This window comes from Genypterus blacodes, unplaced genomic scaffold (assembly GCF_046128005.1).
Source record: "Genypterus blacodes isolate CSIRO-AG114 ecotype Tasmania unplaced genomic scaffold, CSIRO-AGI_Gbla_v1 ptg000039l_1, whole genome shotgun sequence".
Classification (NCBI taxonomy): Eukaryota; Metazoa; Chordata; class Actinopteri; order Ophidiiformes; family Ophidiidae; genus Genypterus; species Genypterus blacodes.
The window spans coordinates 3062717-3080094 of record NW_027466852.1 but is presented as its reverse complement, the minus strand read 5'-3'; the positions used below and the strand labels follow the sequence as shown (position 1 = coordinate 3080094).

At 39.3% G+C, this 17378-nt stretch overlaps 2 protein-coding genes across 6 annotated transcripts; one reads left to right on the top strand and one right to left on the bottom strand.

The window, feature by feature from the left end:
- Window positions 1-2433: 2433 nt before the first annotated feature.
- Window positions 2434-7973, bottom strand: LOC142996840 (uncharacterized). 3 transcript variants are annotated; one of them, XM_076147949.1, is made up of 6 exons: window positions 7833-7973; window positions 6221-6299; window positions 4160-4270; window positions 3397-3453; window positions 2872-3051; window positions 2434-2752 (listed from the first exon to the last, which is right to left on the bottom strand). In XM_076147949.1, the coding sequence occupies exons 2-6, from the start codon at window positions 6293-6295 to the stop codon at window positions 2645-2647; spliced, it is 531 nt and encodes a 176-aa protein (XP_076004064.1). In that variant the 5' UTR covers window positions 6296-6299; window positions 7833-7973; the 3' UTR covers window positions 2434-2644. The 3 variants fall into 3 exon arrangements, with proteins under 3 accessions (XP_076004064.1, XP_076004065.1, XP_076004067.1); XM_076147950.1 differs by having other exon boundaries at window positions 7838-7970; XM_076147952.1 differs by lacking the exons at window positions 6221-6299; window positions 7833-7973 and adding an exon at window positions 5256-6205.
- A 10-nt stretch (window positions 7974-7983) lies between these two features.
- tmem176 (transmembrane protein 176) lies at window positions 7984-16746 on the top strand. Of its 3 annotated transcripts, none has more exons than XM_076147946.1 (7): window positions 7984-8117; window positions 10623-10782; window positions 11103-11213; window positions 12633-12689; window positions 13242-13388; window positions 13976-14092; window positions 15601-16743. In XM_076147946.1, the coding sequence occupies exons 2-7, from the start codon at window positions 10657-10659 to the stop codon at window positions 15658-15660; spliced, it is 618 nt and encodes a 205-aa protein (XP_076004061.1). In that variant the 5' UTR covers window positions 7984-8117; window positions 10623-10656; the 3' UTR covers window positions 15661-16743. The 3 variants fall into 3 exon arrangements, with proteins under 3 accessions (XP_076004061.1, XP_076004063.1, XP_076004062.1); XM_076147948.1 differs by having other exon boundaries at window positions 8008-8129; window positions 15601-16746; XM_076147947.1 differs by having other exon boundaries at window positions 8023-8117; window positions 10646-10782; window positions 15601-16745.
- The last annotated feature ends 632 nt before the right edge of the window (window positions 16747-17378 follow it).

Genomic DNA, 17378 nt, shown 5'->3' with positions numbered 1-17378 from the left:
TTCCACACCCCCAAGGAGCAAAAAACAGCCCAAAGAAAAAACGCCTGTTCAGAGAATGAAGGACAATAGACAGTGATGGCATTTTCACCTCCACAGGTGAGTGTTGTCAACTCCCTAATTTGCAGGTGATAGCTGATGTGTAGATCCAGTTTGGTGGCTCTGTCAAAAGGGACAAAAGTAGAGCCCATGAGAGGAAGAGGAAACTTGTTCCTTACCATTCCAGACCATGTATTGATTATCAGTTTATCAGTTAATTTTCAGAAACTCCAGGTCAGTGTTCGATCGAAAAATCATATGGCTGGTGAGGAGGAAGTGACAGCCTGCTGCTTACTCTAGACTGGGGCTAGACCATGATATTCTGTGGGACACCTCTAGTGGTTCAACTACAGGTTCGGAAGCATGTATTACGGCAGACTGAATGCAGTTAGTATGACATTAGGAACTCCAGGAAACATTTTTGCGTAGCACTTTGATCAAATGGGGATTATGGGACTTTAACCAGAGAAACCAAGAACCAGAAGAACATGAGGCAACATAGATACTGATTACTGCTGACAAATCCTACTGTCAATGAAACTCTGATCTAACCCTGAATCAACATGAGCGGTAAGAGCGATGCAGCAACTACACCATACGAGGGCAGTGTCGAGCTGAAATCAGTGTGGAGGGGAAGCTCGACAATTCACGAGAGCCACGATCAAACCAGTGGCGCCCCCAGAAATGTTTCATAGGGGGCCAAATGGGGCCACTGAAAATCTAAGGGTGGCCAACCAAACCAAAACGTATGTTCCACGTATGAACTACTTGCCACTTCCCAACAGGGCTCGAGGGGACAGGGAGGTGTTCAATCCACTCTGGTAAGCAAAGATTAGAGCATTATCATTGTCATATCCTTGACAGAGCTTCATAATCACCTTTGTTGAACACACTTATTGTAAGTCGCTTTGGATAAAAGCGTCTGCTAAATGACCGTAATGTAATGTAATGTAATGTAATAATATTAAGTATATTTGACACTGTGGCAAAACTTTTAATAAACCAACTAAGTCACTAAAGCTTTCATTGAAAACCTTCCCACCACCAAACACATGCAGCTTAGGTGAATCAGAATCTATAAATTTCACCTAGGTGTGAGTGGGAGTGACTGAATGATTGTTTGCCCTGTGACAGATGTATCCAGGGTGTATCCTGCCTCTTACCCAATGACTGCTGGGATAGGTTCCAGCACCCCGGCGCCTCTAAAAGGATAAGCGGCTAAAGATAATGAATAGATGGACTTGTGTTCTTTATCAATACGTTAAACACTACAAATAAATAAAAAAGTGGAAATTGAAAACTCTGCTTCCTAAGTCACTAAGTCTCTTTCCATAGGGGTTGCAATCGTTGCATTTCAAACAGCTGTAATCAAACTACTCTGACAAATGCAACACTGGATCCAGGCATCCTAAACAACTATTGGCCTATTTCTAACTTTCCTTTCTCTCCCAAATCCTAAAACATTTAGTTAATGACCATCTGGTAGATTATCTGACCAGTATTTTTGCTTGTCATTCATGCTTTTAACTCTTTATGAACACATTACAGAAACACAGCAAAGCTCACGGTTGTTCTCGACATCTTCACCATGAGATTCCATGTGTTGAAAGTAAAAAATTATCAATATTATTGAAAATACAGGTAAAAACACCCATTTTTCAATAAACATACATGAAATTCTTGTACTTTTACATCAACAACTTTCCACAGGATTCATATGGAAACAATGCATTTGTGTTCCCATTCCCATTCCATTCATTCTCTTGTTTAAATCTGTACCGAGTTTCCAGCTTACATTACATGGCAGCACCCCCACCTTGGTGGTGATAGTTTCAATTTATTCTGTATTCCATGAGTTATGGCTGAGAGATGATGGCAGCATGTGATATATTAAATGCCTGGCTGGGCACACAGCTGATGTTTATGCTCTGGGCAGCTGATCTGTGATTGTGTAAAGCTAAATGCTAGTTAGCCTTCAGGGTTAGGTTGCTAACTGTGTTTCTGTGATGAAATATCATGTTCATGGCTTTTTTGTTATGGCTGTTTGTTTGTGTGTTACTTGGAATTAATATTGATTTGGGACAGCGGTGCCTAAAAGAAGGGGGCGGGGGGCATGAAGGGTAGCTTGTTTTTTACCTGAATTTTCATTTCATTGCAACAACTTCCCTCGGCAAGTTCTATCTCATTTTATCTAATAATGATTTTTTTTTCAGCACAAGGGATCTCATGGTGAAGGTGCTGTGTTTTTGTGAGTTTTTGCTGTGTTTCTGTGATGTGATGAGTTATAAGCAAAAGTAGCAAGCCAAAAATACAGGCTAGCTTTTAGCACTGTGAGATGGGTGAGGTTAAGACGAGCAACACAAAAATAAACAACACAACAAAAAACAACAGTACATGTTCACGGAACAAAATATTTTATTGTTATTAATATATAGACCAAAGACCAAAGACCAACGCTTGTTGACAGAAAATGTCTGCAGTCCTTCAGATCAGTCAATATGTTTGCATTTCTTGCATTTAGCTTATAATGTTTTCAACAATGTACACTCTAAAATACAGAAATGTGTATTTTGAAAAAATATATAAATGGTGTTTGTGTTTGTGTTCGTCACTCTGCTTTGAGTCCTTTCAGAGCGTACACAGACAGGATGCAGTGCAGGACCACAGCGACCGTGTCATACAGAATTAGCAGTAGGGTCAGACACCAGATGAATGTCTGATGAGAAGGAGAGCATCACATCATCATCATCGTTTATCTCATTTACCGTCTCCAATTGTGAAAAGAATAGAATTGAGTGGAGCACAATAGAACAGAATGGAAAGCAGCACACTGACCATCAGGAACTTTGTAGGACACATGAAGGGCACATATGGAGAGTAGTCATCCTCCAGGTGTTTTTCAACAGGCTGGCATGGCTCATCCAAGGGTAAGAAGCTGAGCTTGTAGCAGTAGAGGCAGAAAGCCAGCAGCGTCCCCAGCAGACCAACCACATTACTACAAGCACAGCCTTGAAGCTGAGGGGTGGGAGTTTATGGTCCATCAGTGTGACATGCTGAAACCTTCCTACTAATGGCAGATTAGTTGTACCACCTTGGTACCTACCAGCTGTATATATTTTGAAGTAAAATTACAATAAGTACCTATTCGGATTACTATGTAAAACACATAAAGGGCTGGCCCAATCCTTACTGGATCCATACAATCCAAACATGAATCCATCTCACAATAACAATGCTTAAAGGTTAAACCAGAACATTTGCACATGTCCCTTGATTTCAAACTATTATTATTACTATGATATCTTTAGAATAGTATAAGAATAAATTGTCCTATGAAGATCAAAGCCTTGATTAACTTACCAATTTCCTGCTTGGAAACCTCTCACTGGCGAGGGTGAATGATCCTCCAGCCACAATCTGTAACACACAGCACTGGCCTCTTACTTGGACACTCACGCAGAGAACTCCAGCACAAACATGACCGCTGTGGTTCTGCTTTTGCACATGTGTGTGTCTTTGTGCCAATGACTGTCAATGTTTCACTTCTTAAACTAAAGCTGTACTGAATATGATGACAGATAAAGGCAGTAATATGGTAACCAGGCACATAGTAGGTAAACATTGGGCAACCTAGGAGCAGATGTTTCCCATACGAAATATTTTAGAATAGTAGTATAATATTAATTGGTATAAGTTAATAATGGCCGATAACAATGTCTTCAAGACCCTGCTGTCTATTGCCAGAGAAATCATGACAGCCAGGTTCAGTCCATATTATAATACCTACTGCACGTTAATGAGCAGCGTTGTATCAGTTTAACAGTACCTACTAAATGTTGATTGGTATTTATTATTATAAGGCATTAAGTGAAAATGTATCAGTACCTATTATGGTACTGAACTTGTCCGTCCGTATCTTTTACAGTACCTAGATAGACAGGAATTAATTCTCAACATTAACAAAGGAAATTCCTGCTCACTTCATATTTCTTTATTTCATTTTTCATTGCACCATTTTGGTGAGCTCGGAAATGAGTGAGAGTAAACAAATGCTCGAAGGTTATTTTGTTAAGGTAATTAAACTTAAAAAGAACATGGCTGATATCTAAATGCTGATACATACTAGAGCTCCTACGATGAGTGGCAGAAGAAAGAGCTCTCGCATAGTGCCGTTGACGCCATACATCGGGACAGAAAGCAGAACCTGGACCAGCCCCATTAGGATGGTAATCACCTACAAACACACACAGTTTAACAAACCATACAAAAAAGGCATTGCAATAATTTGTTAAATAAAAATGTTCATACCATCATGGTAAGATAAAATACATCCTACATTCATAACTCTAAATAGAATCTAAATAGAAGTAACAAGTATATATTATTACACTGTATGTGTGTGCCCAAAGCAAGAATACTCACTGTGAAGAACCTGTGAGGTACTTGCATTAACAAGTTTATGGTACATATCAATGTTTCCGAAACAAGAAAGAAGCAATGCAATGAGATGCAATGTTTTTCAAACAAAGGGAAATACTAGCCATTGAGGTGAAACAAGCCCGCAGTGCCAGAAAAAGTTGCCAGAAAACATTTTCATATGCTTACATAACATATTGCTGAAAATGGTCATAATGGTAACAAAAGAAAAAACAACAAAAAATTATTTTTCCAATCCAGTGTGTTTGGTGCTTTTAAGGCCCTTTATATATAGGACCAAAAAAACCTTGCAGTTGCCACAGGTTAGAGCTAAGTGAGCAGAGGAGCAGGCATAGAGGCAGTCAGGCATGATGTTTCTGTTTCTATACAAAACATACTGTGTGCGTTATTTATTGTTGAAAGCCGTATTTCCATTTGTACTTCCATTTTCCAAAACTTATTTATCATTATCAGGTTATCATCAGAAAAACGTATACTTCGTTTTTTGAAAAAGTCTGTTTAAACAATAAAACAGAACTCAAACAAACTGTTTCTTAAATATTTGGAACTGTTCTTTTTATGAGAACTCTGCCCTGTGATATGCTGTCAGGTCACACTTTTCAGTGAACCCCTTTGTCCAAGAGTCAAACATTCCTCCTTGCCACCTGTATTAGAAGGATCTGACTGTTAAGCTCATCTAGTTCCTGATGTTGCTTTTTCTTCTTTCTTGTCTGGTCAATGGAGTTTGAAGGGCAGCTTGTAGAGTGAAGACTATTTCTGGAATTATGAGCACTGGGCCTTACTTTGGACAGACTAGGAGGGACCAAGGTCAAACTTGGCGTGAAAGTCTCCTCAGGAAGGACATCAGATCAGGAGGAACCATGGGTTCAGTAGGGGATGAGGTCTCTCCTCAACAGACAACATGGACAACACAGAGTAGGTTTGGGCTTCCAAAAAGGTCATTGACAAATACTTCCAAAGGGCCTCCTGTTCTGCCCCAGTACCTTCTCTTCTTTTGTTTAATTGCCTTTTGAAATAGTTAATGATATATAAACACTTCTTGTAGGGTTATAATTGTTATCATTGATATATAAACATGATGATCCTTAAATACAATTCTGTCCACTGGTTCATTTCATTATTTCTCACTTAATAACATTACATTATTACATTACATTACGCTCATTTGGCAGACGTTTTTTTTTCAAAGTGACTTACATTACATTACCACCCTTCGCAGAGGGGGGAGCAATTGAGGGTTCGGTGCCTTGCTCAGGGGCACCTCGGCAGGGGCTCGAATCGGCAACCCTCTGGTTCCCAAGGGGAAGCACTACCCACTGAGCCACTGCCTCCCTAACCAACATGAAGAGGCATGTTCAAGATAATTTTGGGTTATTATTTCTTTTGAACCTGGGACAAATGATCACATCTCCACTGCAATTTAAACACACCTGGTGAGCCCACAGGTTTGGAGATTTCTATCAATATGAGGGCTTTCTTCCCTGTGTCCTGGTAAGTTCTTCAGCGTGTGTTGTGAACTTTCTCGTGCTGAGAAACCACTGTAACATGTGTTCTTCCATTTTTTTCAATTGCCGCCCACCAGCTCTGCACTGCTGCACTACATCTCGTGAGCTCAAACTTGACGCCAAGCTCTGCTTAGCTCTGTCCAGCAGGAATGCACCCATAGATCAACACATAGACAATTAATGGATTTGATAGTGCAGCACAGGGTTTTGCAATTTCTATTTGAATGGCCCTTAAATCTCACCGCAGCTGCCTCGGGGTCAAACTGAGGGAAGAGGTGATGTAACCGAGGTCCAGCTGCTGTTCCCTCAGAAAACATGATTCTGGACACAAGAAATTACAGTCAACTGGATTTACATAACATGAGGTAATGCAAAATGGTCTTAATACATTTGACGTAAACTTATATACGTGGTGATTTCTGCATCGCTCTACTCTAAATACGTTGAGTGTTAAGCACTTTGAAGCTGTCTTAACAACATTAACAGCTTTGACCACCTTTGGTTACTGATAACTGTATTTAAACTGCCTGAATAATTGAACAATACTTTAAAGGTATGTTAAAGCTATACCATCACTGTCTATTTGAAGTGGCAAATGACTACAAATGTCATTGCATTGTGTGTGTGTGTGTGTGTGTGTGTGTGTGTGTGTGTGTGTGTGTGTGTGTGTGTGTGTGTGTGTGTGTGTGTGTGTGTGTGTGTGTGTGTGTGCAACGAGTGGGAGGAAGAGATTGAGAAACATTGAGGCAAATGAGGGTAACAAAAGAAAGAGTGTTTGAGTGTGTAAGTTCATGAAAACCACATGTCAGAATCCCCTTAGGAAAGACAGGAATGCTGGTGGATAAGAAGCAGATGTGGAGGAGAAAGAGAAGGAGGCAGCAATGAGGAAAAGAAAGAATGTGTTGGTTGCTGATGAAAGGAGCCTATGAGTGTGAAGAACACTATTCTGAAGAACATCTGATTATACAGGCACACATCTGTGCAATGTCAATCCAGTTTACTTCACCCTGTTCCCGTCAAAGTGGCTGTATGGGGGGGTTCATAAAAGTTTCATTTTGTGTGTCATTTTGTGCTAGAGAGGGTGTGCAAGCTCATTTTGTGACACTGGCATTTATTGCGTGTGACTGTGCAATGCAACACGACACTAGTTAAAGAAAAGGAGCTTTTCCACGAGTTGAAAAGGTAGAGAAAAGCCAAAAATGACGGAGAGGAGCAGTGTGCTTTTATAGGCTTTCCTATGTACATAGAGAGCCCATGCTTGTATGATACAGTGCATCCAGGATGAGCACACAGACACATGCTGAGAGTATTTGGGTTCATACAGAGTGTACACAGGCACCTACACTGCACACACACGTAAAGAGGGGGTTCATGCATGGTGCATTGAAGTGGCACTGGCAGGGTTATACAGCTTAACATACCCCTAACCTGCATCACACTACAGTTTCCACGTTGTCAGATGTGCTATTTGGTGGCTAAAAATAGGTTTCAGCTCCACAACAAGAAGAATTAATTTTGGTCCAAGCTTTCCCAAAGCAAAATAAAGGAGTAAACGATTACAAAGCAATGCAAGTAATGGGAATAGAAAGTAAGGTGTGGCATGAATGTGACCTCATTCTCATACATTTTATGACAAGCTGAAAGAAACAGCACAGCTCTGACTGGATTAAGATAATATTCACCTTCGATTGTGTTTATATTATTACACAGGTTTTTATACAGTAAACCCTTCTTGAACCAAACAGTACATGAACATCGACGTGCACAACGATTTCTATCTTTTTCTAAATAAACCACATAGAGTTTAATCTTTCTAACATCGGAAACATGGTCTAAAACACTTTCACTACTCACCAGACCTGAAAGCAACGGCGCAGATTTCACAGATGACACATGGAAAAGGACGATGCTGTGGTGTTGATTATGTTGTTTTGCAGTCCTCCACATGAAAAGCTGTACTCCCTAAAAAGTCGCACAAAAAAAACCGGGAGGAAGCGAGGGAGGAGCCTGAATCATCTGGAGAAAACGGTCTCTCTCTATCTGAGGAGGTTGATCAAAATTCACTCAAACAAGGAGTGGTTGAACCAAGAATCAACAACAAACTAAACCAGGCTGCAGCTGTTTCAATAGATCTGAAAGGTAAGCTAAAATGTAAGAAGATTCAAAGGTGTTTTAACTATCCAACTCGAACACATCTTGGTGTATTTGTGCAGAATACGCAGATATCAATACATAGTTATCGCTGTGTCAATTGTTGTTGTTGTTGTTGTGAGAAAGGCGTTGGCGTTTAGACCCTGAATAACATCACGGACGTGTAAAGGCAAATCCGCACAGTAAACATGAGTCCAAACTCCCGGAGGCGCAGCGTAAACAAAAAGAGTTCATGCGCAACGTGCTGTGGCCGATAACTGCGCGCAGTTAATGTGGAAAAGCTCCAGTGTGTGCCTGCTAGAAACTGCAGGGTCGGAGCACTATACCAACTTAAAACTTTACTATTACTTTGTTGCTTGTAGGCCCTAGTTTATTTTATACCAGAAAGTTTACCAGATCACAAATATTGTTCAATAAGTAACAATGTAAACCAGGTGAGCAATGAGCTGGGAGCTGCCAGGCACCTCATGACCTATGACAGATGATGATCCCAGCTGATATCTAGAGGTACTGCTTAATAAAGCTTTGACTGGATTCATGCTAAAATGTATTTTGACACATGAAATGCGCTTTCCAAATGTATCTGATTATTGCAAAGTTGTCCCAAAATTCTTTATTGAAGTTACACTGATTATCAAGATCAGGATGCAGAATTTGGATCTGATGAAATGAAATATGTTGTTGGACATAGGTTATTTATAATGTGACATACCACATTGGGAAAGAACCACACCACTGCCACTGCATTATAACAGTAGGTAGCCAAGATGATGATGATCTTTAATTGTTGTGAATCTAGATCCAGAAGACAATTTTGTCAGTAATACTGATCTGTGCGCCACTGATCAAGTATGCAGTCAAATTAGAATATAATTATTTAATACCCAGTGCACAATAAGATAAATATTCTTAATCATGAAAAACTTTTTTTCAGAAACAATGCTATCATTTGAGGACTATTGAGCCTTCATGGAGCTTTAGGCATGAGTGCCCCTCTAGCTGTATATTGTATTGTATGTTATGGGTTATAAATAAATGTATCTCTGTGTCCATTTACATTTTATGGTGTGTGTGTGTGTGTGTGTGTGTGTGTGTGTGTGTGTGTGTGTGTGTGTGTGTGTGTGTGTGTGTGTGTGTGTTTTTTGAGGACATATGTCCCCACATGAACCTGGTGCTGACAAAAAAAACAGGACATCCATGGATTGAGGGCATTCGTTCATTCACTCAGTCATGTTCTGTCATGTTCCGTTAAGTGTTTAAAATACAAGCTGGAGATGAGAGCTGTCATGTACCTGAACATGAAATTCCCGTTTGTGGGGCAAATCCAGATTTGCCATGTTCCATGTGGACAAGTCACCTATGGCTGACGATGTCATATTGGTCATATTAGATTATGCATCTCTTTACAGGGCCACAGAACAACAATTTCTGCTAAAGCTCTATGAACCTAAGAACTACAGATAATTCCCATAGACATCATATTGAAAAGAGACAATTACTTAACTCAATTGTCATGGTTGACCAGGAAGCCAGACACCACAGCGGACGCAAAAACTCAGGTTAACATGTTTACTAATGTACAAAGGTGTCTCCAGTTTGGAGAGGACAGGCAGAGGTCTGGTAACAATAAAAGCTATAATGGCAACAGTACAGACAAGGGCAAGGCAGGCTCAAAATGACAACAATAAAGCATAGATAAAACACCACCACAGAAAACTAGGCAAGAGCTCAGCTGGACTGTAAAAGTAAGGCACTTGACAATCTAGCAACTTCACAATGGCAACCTGGATCTATAACTATCAAGATGCTAATGATAATGGAGGGCAGCTGTGTAGGAAGCAGGGCTGGTTGAGTCGTGGAGTTGAGGGTGACATCTGCTGGTCAGGAGGAGAATGGCAAGACATCTGGAATAACAGATGATGAATAGAAGAAGAAGAAACTTTATTGGGTCCAATCACATGCGAACACGCCACCATGCAAACATTTCAATCTGAAATGTGTCTTGCGTGCCCCTCTTACACACACACACACACACACACACACTTTACAGAGGGGTCAGAGCAGGGCAGCCACAATACGGCGCCCCTGGAGCAGTTTTGGGGGTTTGGTGCCTTGCTCAAGGGCACCTCGGCAGGGCCCTGGAGGCAAACTGGCAACTCTCCAGCTGCCAGTACACTTCCTTGGTCCATACAGGACTCGAACCAGCGACCCTTCGAGTCCCTATACACATACTAAATAAGATGTCTGTGTCTGCTAATGGATGTCCCAGAAAGTTAAATCAATCAGTCTATCAATCAAAAAGCACCCAAGATCGAATGTTTAATTCTCTGGTCAGTAGAGGATTGGAGGAGCGCCCACGGAGGGACATCTTGGAAGATGTGTGGGTCAAACAAGTGGATTTAAGGATTGAAAGCTTGGTGTGAGCTAGACATGACAGCATTCATATCTATATTGACAGAATAAGCACGTGAGTAATCACACTCTATGTCACAGGTAAACTGACTGTGGCGCTGCAGGTGTGAAGGCAATGTCTGTGTCAGTCTCCAGGGATCTGACTGTGCAGGTGGTGAACGATTTAAATGCTGACAAGCTGACAGACAGGCAGCTGGCTCTGCATAGTAGTGTCCAGAAAGGAGAGCCGAAGAGTCTGGGGGTGAGTCTGTGTTTGTTTCTCTGGGTGTGTGTGCGTATATAATATGTATCATAATGTATATACAGTATATGTGTGGGTCATCTGGGGACAGCAAACACATCAACAGGGAAGTGAGCCATAGCGTGCACTGTGTCTGATGAATCAGTGTGTGCCATCCTGGCCTTTGTGGAGCAATCTTTGATAAAGTGCAGCACCATCCCCAAAAAAGACCAATTGATTATATATATCATTATATATATGCCACACTAATTGAAACCAGGCAGAGGTTGGTCATTTAGGGATGATTAATATGTGTGTTTGTGTGTGTGTGTGTGTGTCAGATCAGTCAGATGATGTTGGGCTTTATGTTGATCCTCTACGCCATACCTCTCCTCTTCACTGAGATCACTGAGGTGGTCCAAATGGGGGTGCCTTGGTGGAGTGGCCTGGTGGTGAGTCTGTGTGTATGTGTTGAAACTACTGATCGTGTCGAAAGCAAGATGAATTAGATAGAAGATGAAGGTGAGTTGACATGACATAACTGTTGACGGGGAAAAAAAGGACAATTTAATTTACAAACACCCCTGTGTTCCATGATAGAATGATGTGTTTTTTATTGTGTACAATTGTGTGTGATGACAAGTCCAATACGTGTCAATGTAGTTTTCTTCTTGCATCCCAGTGTTTATGTGCTGCTTCACTCCTGTTAAGTTGGACTACTATAGATAATTACAGTGTGTCAGTGTGCTTATTCAATTCATGATAATGAGAGACAGTAAGACAAAGAAAGAAACACAAATAAAACGTCTTTTTAGTAGAACATTCAAACACCAATTCCACAAAAGTTGACACAGTGTGTAAAATGCAATTAAAAACAGAAAGCAGTGAACATTCTCTTTTACCTATACTAAAATAGTACCAATGCTTGAACTGATCAACTTTATTATTACAGTAAATAATACACATTCTAAATTTGAAAGTAACATTTTTCTTGCTTGATATGAGACTCCAGCCGTTCAACAGTCCAGGGTCTTTGCTGTTGTATTTTTCACTTCATAATGCCTACATTTTCTGTGGGAGACAGGTGTAGACTGCAGGTAAGCCAGTCTAACACCCCCCACTTTTTTACAATAAAGCCATGCTGCTGTTACATGTACAGAATGTGGCCAGGCATTATCTTATGTTGCTTCAAAATGCATACTGTATGTACGGTCCAGCATTAATGTTGCCTTCACAGACAGCATGTTGTGAACACAACTGCATACCATGACAAACTCTGGGTCCTGAAAACATGATGTCCAATATTTAAAAAAAACAATCTGAAAGGTTGACTCATCAGACCAAAATACATGAATCCACTGTGCATCAGTCCATTTCAGATGCTCTTGAACCCAGAGAAGTGGGCAATGTTTCCCGGATCTGAATGTTTTGACCCATGGCTTCCACTTTCTGTATTACAGTTTGCAAACTTGCATCTATAGATGCAGCGAAAAACTGTTGGAACATGTTAATGTTTTTCAGTAGAATATTTTTTGTAAACATCGCTCAGCATTCCCAGTATTACACTGCCCCCGTCCAAACTTTTTTGGATGCGTGATACTTTGCAAAAATAGTTCAAAAGCGTATATTTCCAAAAAACGTTGATGAGTTACAACACTAGTTATCTTGTATTTGTACTGTTTTCAATTAACGATAAATATGAAACCAAATTTCAAATCACTGCTTTCTGTTTTTGTATTTGCAGTTTATGCACTGTCTCAACTTTTATGGAATTGGGGTTTGTGTATGTATGTTCCATATGTATGATGTTGAATTCTGTCCCCTCTGTTACTCCTCTGTTTCCTATGTTTCCTTTGCCTGCATGGCTTCAGTTCATCACAACAGGAGTGATTGCTATTAGGTTGGAGAGGTACTACAGCGTGAAGACTGTGAGTAACACACACAAACACACACACACACACACACACACACACACACACAGTTGTGGAATGAGTCAAATTCATTATGTGGGTTTAAGGAACTGCTAGGGAACTTCTGTGTCAAATTTGTTTGAAAATTATACAGCCAATTCTGAAAACATAGACTTACTGCATACAGACAGGAAATGGACAACCCAGCAAATATTTGATAGCGCCAAACAATTGTTAAACATGAATTTGTTTCATCTGGGTTACTGACTAAGTATATAATCATTGCACCTGGTCAAAAGTGATCACTGATGTGTATAAATAGGAATAATAAGAGGAATGTGTCTGAAAACTAAATTAATCCAACTTTATGAGCAACAGTGTACGTCAATTATCAATAAAACGTAATATTTATGTTCTCCAGCTTGTTTTTGGATATCAGCTAGCTTATCACCAACACCAGACATAATTTGCAACTTGTAATAATGGTATTTGGTAACTGGTAATTACTGCTGCCTCTGCTCCAACAGGATATCTGTACCTCAGAGGTAAAATATTGTCTTGTACTTGCAGCTGCGATTGTGTTTCATGGCGAGTGTGGCGTCCATTGTGCTGTCAGTTGTGGCTGTGATCATTTACGCAGTGGATTTATGGAAGAGCCTCGTGGTGCCATGTGAAAAGCTGAGTCATGGCAGCTGTCCTGACAGACATTTTGCAACGGTACATTTGAGATTTTATGTCACCATGCTTTGTTGTTCTTAGAGGAAGATCTCTGTCATCTTCACACACGTACTCATCACACACCAATGTCAATGTCTCAACCTGTTTGTTTTTTTACATCACAACCGTCACGCAGAACTAGAGTGCTAGGGTGAGGACTCAATTGCACGAAGATTGAGCAGCAGTCTTTTATTAGTTTAACAGGAGAAGGAATTCAACAACAACAAAACAAAAATTCACGGCAGGCAGGGCAACAACTAATCCACATTGTGAAGAATATCTTCAGGGAATTTAAGCATATTCCCTGAAGATATTTAAGCATATCTAACGCAACGCACTGAGGAGACAATGAGCATCTGGTCAATAGAATGGCCGGACGTGCATCATACCACAAGGACCATGCTCTGCAGGTTTTCCCAGATCTGATCCAGCACATAGTGACAGGGTGCAAAGTGCCGGCAGGAACAGCATAAACAACTTCATATATATAGATTTGTTTCTTCGATCACTTTCTCAATGTCTCTCTCTCTTTTTCTCGCCCCCTCTCCCTCTCAATATATATATATATATTGATGTGTCACCAACAGAAACTGAGCAGAGGATTGAAGTCTTCTCTTCTTCTATTCACCTTGGTCCAAACAGTCATCTCCTCCATCCTCTGCTTCCTCCTCAACATGCAGAGACGCTGCTCCATGCAGTACTATGTAAGATTACAAAGTTCAATGTTTTCTGTAGGCATGCACATGTGCACATAAAAAAGCACAATTGTTGAAGCGTATTAGTTTGTAACTAAGTTTACATGCACAGCAATGGTCTGATTAGAAATATAATATACTATATAACACAAACAAGTAAACCCATGCTATGGTCTGACTATAAGTTTATTTAATGTGAATTTTTAGATATTGTCACAACCCACTTTGTAGGGCCATGACAAAAATAGTGACAGACAACACAATACCAGAAAAGCTAAACTAATTTAAGTAAATTTAAAAGTAAACAAAAACTAGTTTGAGATGTGAGAGTCAATGATATCAGTTGTAGGTGCTATGAAATTATAAAAACAAAAATGGCGTTGACAAAAACATTGACACACTAGATTTGAGAAAGCAACCGGCCGAACAAACCGATACAACTCACTTGCTGTACTGCATATGCTATGAAAATGAGTTTGGTGATAATGCCTAGACTCGTAAATATTAGTATCTAACCAAGCGTACCTGGAGCATTTTTAGAAGAGAATTGTTTGTGAATATGTGGTTGTATTCCTTCATCAGAGAGCATCTTTTCCTATGGAGGTGACTTTAACTGGTGCGTCCTCTGATTACAAGCATCAACACGTCATTTTCAAATTGTAGCCTCGATTCTCGTTCAAAATGTATTAGAATGTAGTAATGTATTGTCAGTGTAGCTAACATTGGTTTATTAAAAACTCAAACGCTGAGATGGACAAGGCATATATCAAATGATTCCTCACTATTTAAGGAACATAAATATCCCATGTTTAAGATTGTGCAACATTAGTGTAGGAAGTTATGGACCAAAATGCATTAGTCTTTATTATAGTGCCCCCTTATGTCATACCTAATTTTTTGTGTATGGCTAGATTTGCTGCTGGCCGATTACTCTTAACATCATGATGTGTGTGAAGTGTCATCTAAGTGTCAGTCAGATATGAGTTTTTCAAAAAAGTACACTTTACGACAACATATCTGATCTACTTAGAAAGCATATAATATCTTAATTGAAAACATTTTGTCGATCATTTTGACAAGACATTCCTAAGAATTATTTGAAACCAATTACGAAAATGTAGACACTAGTTCGAGAAAAGCCTTCTCCAGTTTCTTCCAATTTATCAAAAAAGAATTTGGCATAAATGAGCGTGGCCTACGCCAATGGATGCAGGTCTTTTAAGAGAATGTGTTGAAATATGTTATTTAAATAGGAGCCCTCCTATTTAAATGACATACTTTTACTGTATTCTTTCTATATGGCTAGATCTCAAACTAGCCATAAAAGCTGGCAAGCTCATATTCCTATGTAGGCCACATCCACAGCCATGTTCATGTCTATGTAGCTTAATGCAAAAAATGCTGGTTTGTGGTGTTATGTGTGCTGTACTTTAAAACAAAGTGTCTCCAAATCCAAAAATTGTGTTTTATGTGTCGGACATCCAAATAGATTACATTAATTTCTCTGTCTTTTTCAGTCTCTCTCGGCAAGTCCTCCAACAAGCCCCACCTCTGTTACACCACCTGATATCAACTGAGCTATCATCTGACCTTCATTAAAGGATCTGTCATCATGGTGGACCTCTTCTTTCATTTATCTGTTTATTTTGTTTGTCACTTTACTTCTCTCTGTAGATAATCCTCTTTCTGTGTTGAACTGTTAATCATGAAGCCCTAATGTGATGTAAACAGTGGGATAACATTTAAAGACAATGTGCTCAGTGTGGTATATGTGTTGTGTGGAACATTAAGCAAATAAAAATGTAAAGGTTATTTGTCATGGCTGATGCCCATTCTGTTTGATTGATACTTCTACTGCAGCACAATAATCATAACTCTTATTATTTACACCCAACAATGAAAATATAATATACATAGCATCATATTTTAGCTTGTCAACTAATTTGAATAGTGAATGGTTGAACATTTGGAATAATTGGGTGAAGTGTGCAAAATATAAAAGGAGACTCATGACCTCTGCATTATGACCCTTTAAATGTCTCATGTTCCTGTAGCCAGCGCCACCTGCAGACCAAATTAGTAAGTAATAACTTTGTTCAGATAACTTGTTACTTACTGTATAAAGAGAAGGAAGTTCTTTGTTTCAGTGGATTTGACCTTATTCCATAGATTTTAGGAAAATGTGTCTTTTAGGGAATCATCATCATTGTTTAGAAAACTGCGAACTGTTTTTTGTTGAGCAAATCAAAAGCAAATCAAAAGCACCAAAAGCACAAGTGTGTGAGCAGTTTTTCTAGATTTTGAGAAAGCTTGTAACACACTGTATCATAACATTTTACTACTTTCTTACTTAACAACTCTCTCAGTTTAATTTATCTGTTAATGACCTGTCTAGAGTGGAATCATCTTTAGAATAGGGCTGGGCAATGATTAATATGTTTAATCGCGATTAATCGCATCGTTAAAAACAATTCAAGAATGAATACAAAAGTAGTGTATTGCACACTTTTATTTTAAAAGTACTGCAGTATGTACGTTCTGTAAGTTCTGTATGTACCCTATGACTTCATTGCAAATCCAGCCTACCTGTATTTTTCCTCAGGGTCTATGTATAAAGTTCAACAACAATAGTAGGGATATCACAACCTGCCTCCCTTCTCTCTATCTCTCTCTCTCCTCTTTCCCCTCTTTCTATATAAAAAATGATCTCCAATAAAAACAAATTGCAAAAAAAAAAAAAAAAAAAAAGTACTGCAGTATGAACAAAAGTGCAATAACATTTGGTTGCAAACATATATAATAAGAAAGTAAGTAAGAAAATAAGCAGTATTCCTTTTACACAGTAGCAATTAAAATATTTCTTGTAAATCTTGACTTAAACATTAATGTTATCAAATCAAATATAGAGTGTATGTGTGTATGTATGGTTTAAAGTGGCCCACAACTTTTCAGCGACGCAGGGGGCGTGTTCAAAAGTCAGATGTCTCGCAGCATTGATCAAATTTCTTGCACTATATATATATAAGTGCTTTTCTTCTGTATTTATTTTCAGTTTCACAAAGTTTCTGGCATTGTAAGAAGCAATGATGGCAGAAAAACACTTCACGCCTTGGTGTTGGTGCTTGCATGTATATATCTATATTATTAGTCGTGTCATATCATGTTATATTGCATTTATTCCTTTTAATAATTTAAAGAACAATTACTTATCATGCAGTAAATGCTTGCTTGTGCTAGTTTACTTTACTTCACTTAAGGTGTAGAACGGGAAAGGATATGTGGCGTGCTTGTCGGT

What these genes read in the sequence shown, in the direction of transcription:
- LOC142996840 (XM_076147949.1), bottom strand. Translation starts at nt 6,295, where the DNA reads ATGTTTTCTGAGGGAACAGCAGCTGGACCTCGGTTACATCACCTCTTC. An exon ending in TTGACCCCGAGGCAGCTGCG is followed by an intron (nt 4,271 to 6,220) that starts GTGAGATTTAAG and finishes GTGTGTTTGTAG; the next exon opens with GTGATTACCATCCTAATGGG. An exon ending in CACTCATCGTAGGAGCTCTA is followed by an intron (nt 3,454 to 4,159) that starts GTATGTATCAGC and finishes TGTGTGTTACAG; the next exon opens with ATTGTGGCTGGAGGATCATT.
- tmem176 (XM_076147948.1), top strand. Translation starts at nt 10,657, where the DNA reads ATGTCTGTGTCAGTCTCCAGGGATCTGACTGTGCAGGTGGTGAACGAT. An exon ending in GAGAGCCGAAGAGTCTGGGG is followed by an intron (nt 10,783 to 11,102) that starts GTGAGTCTGTGT and finishes TGTGTGTGTCAG; the next exon opens with ATCAGTCAGATGATGTTGGG. An exon ending in CTGACAGACATTTTGCAACG is followed by an intron (nt 13,389 to 13,975) that starts GTACATTTGAGA and finishes TGTCACCAACAG; the next exon opens with AAACTGAGCAGAGGATTGAA.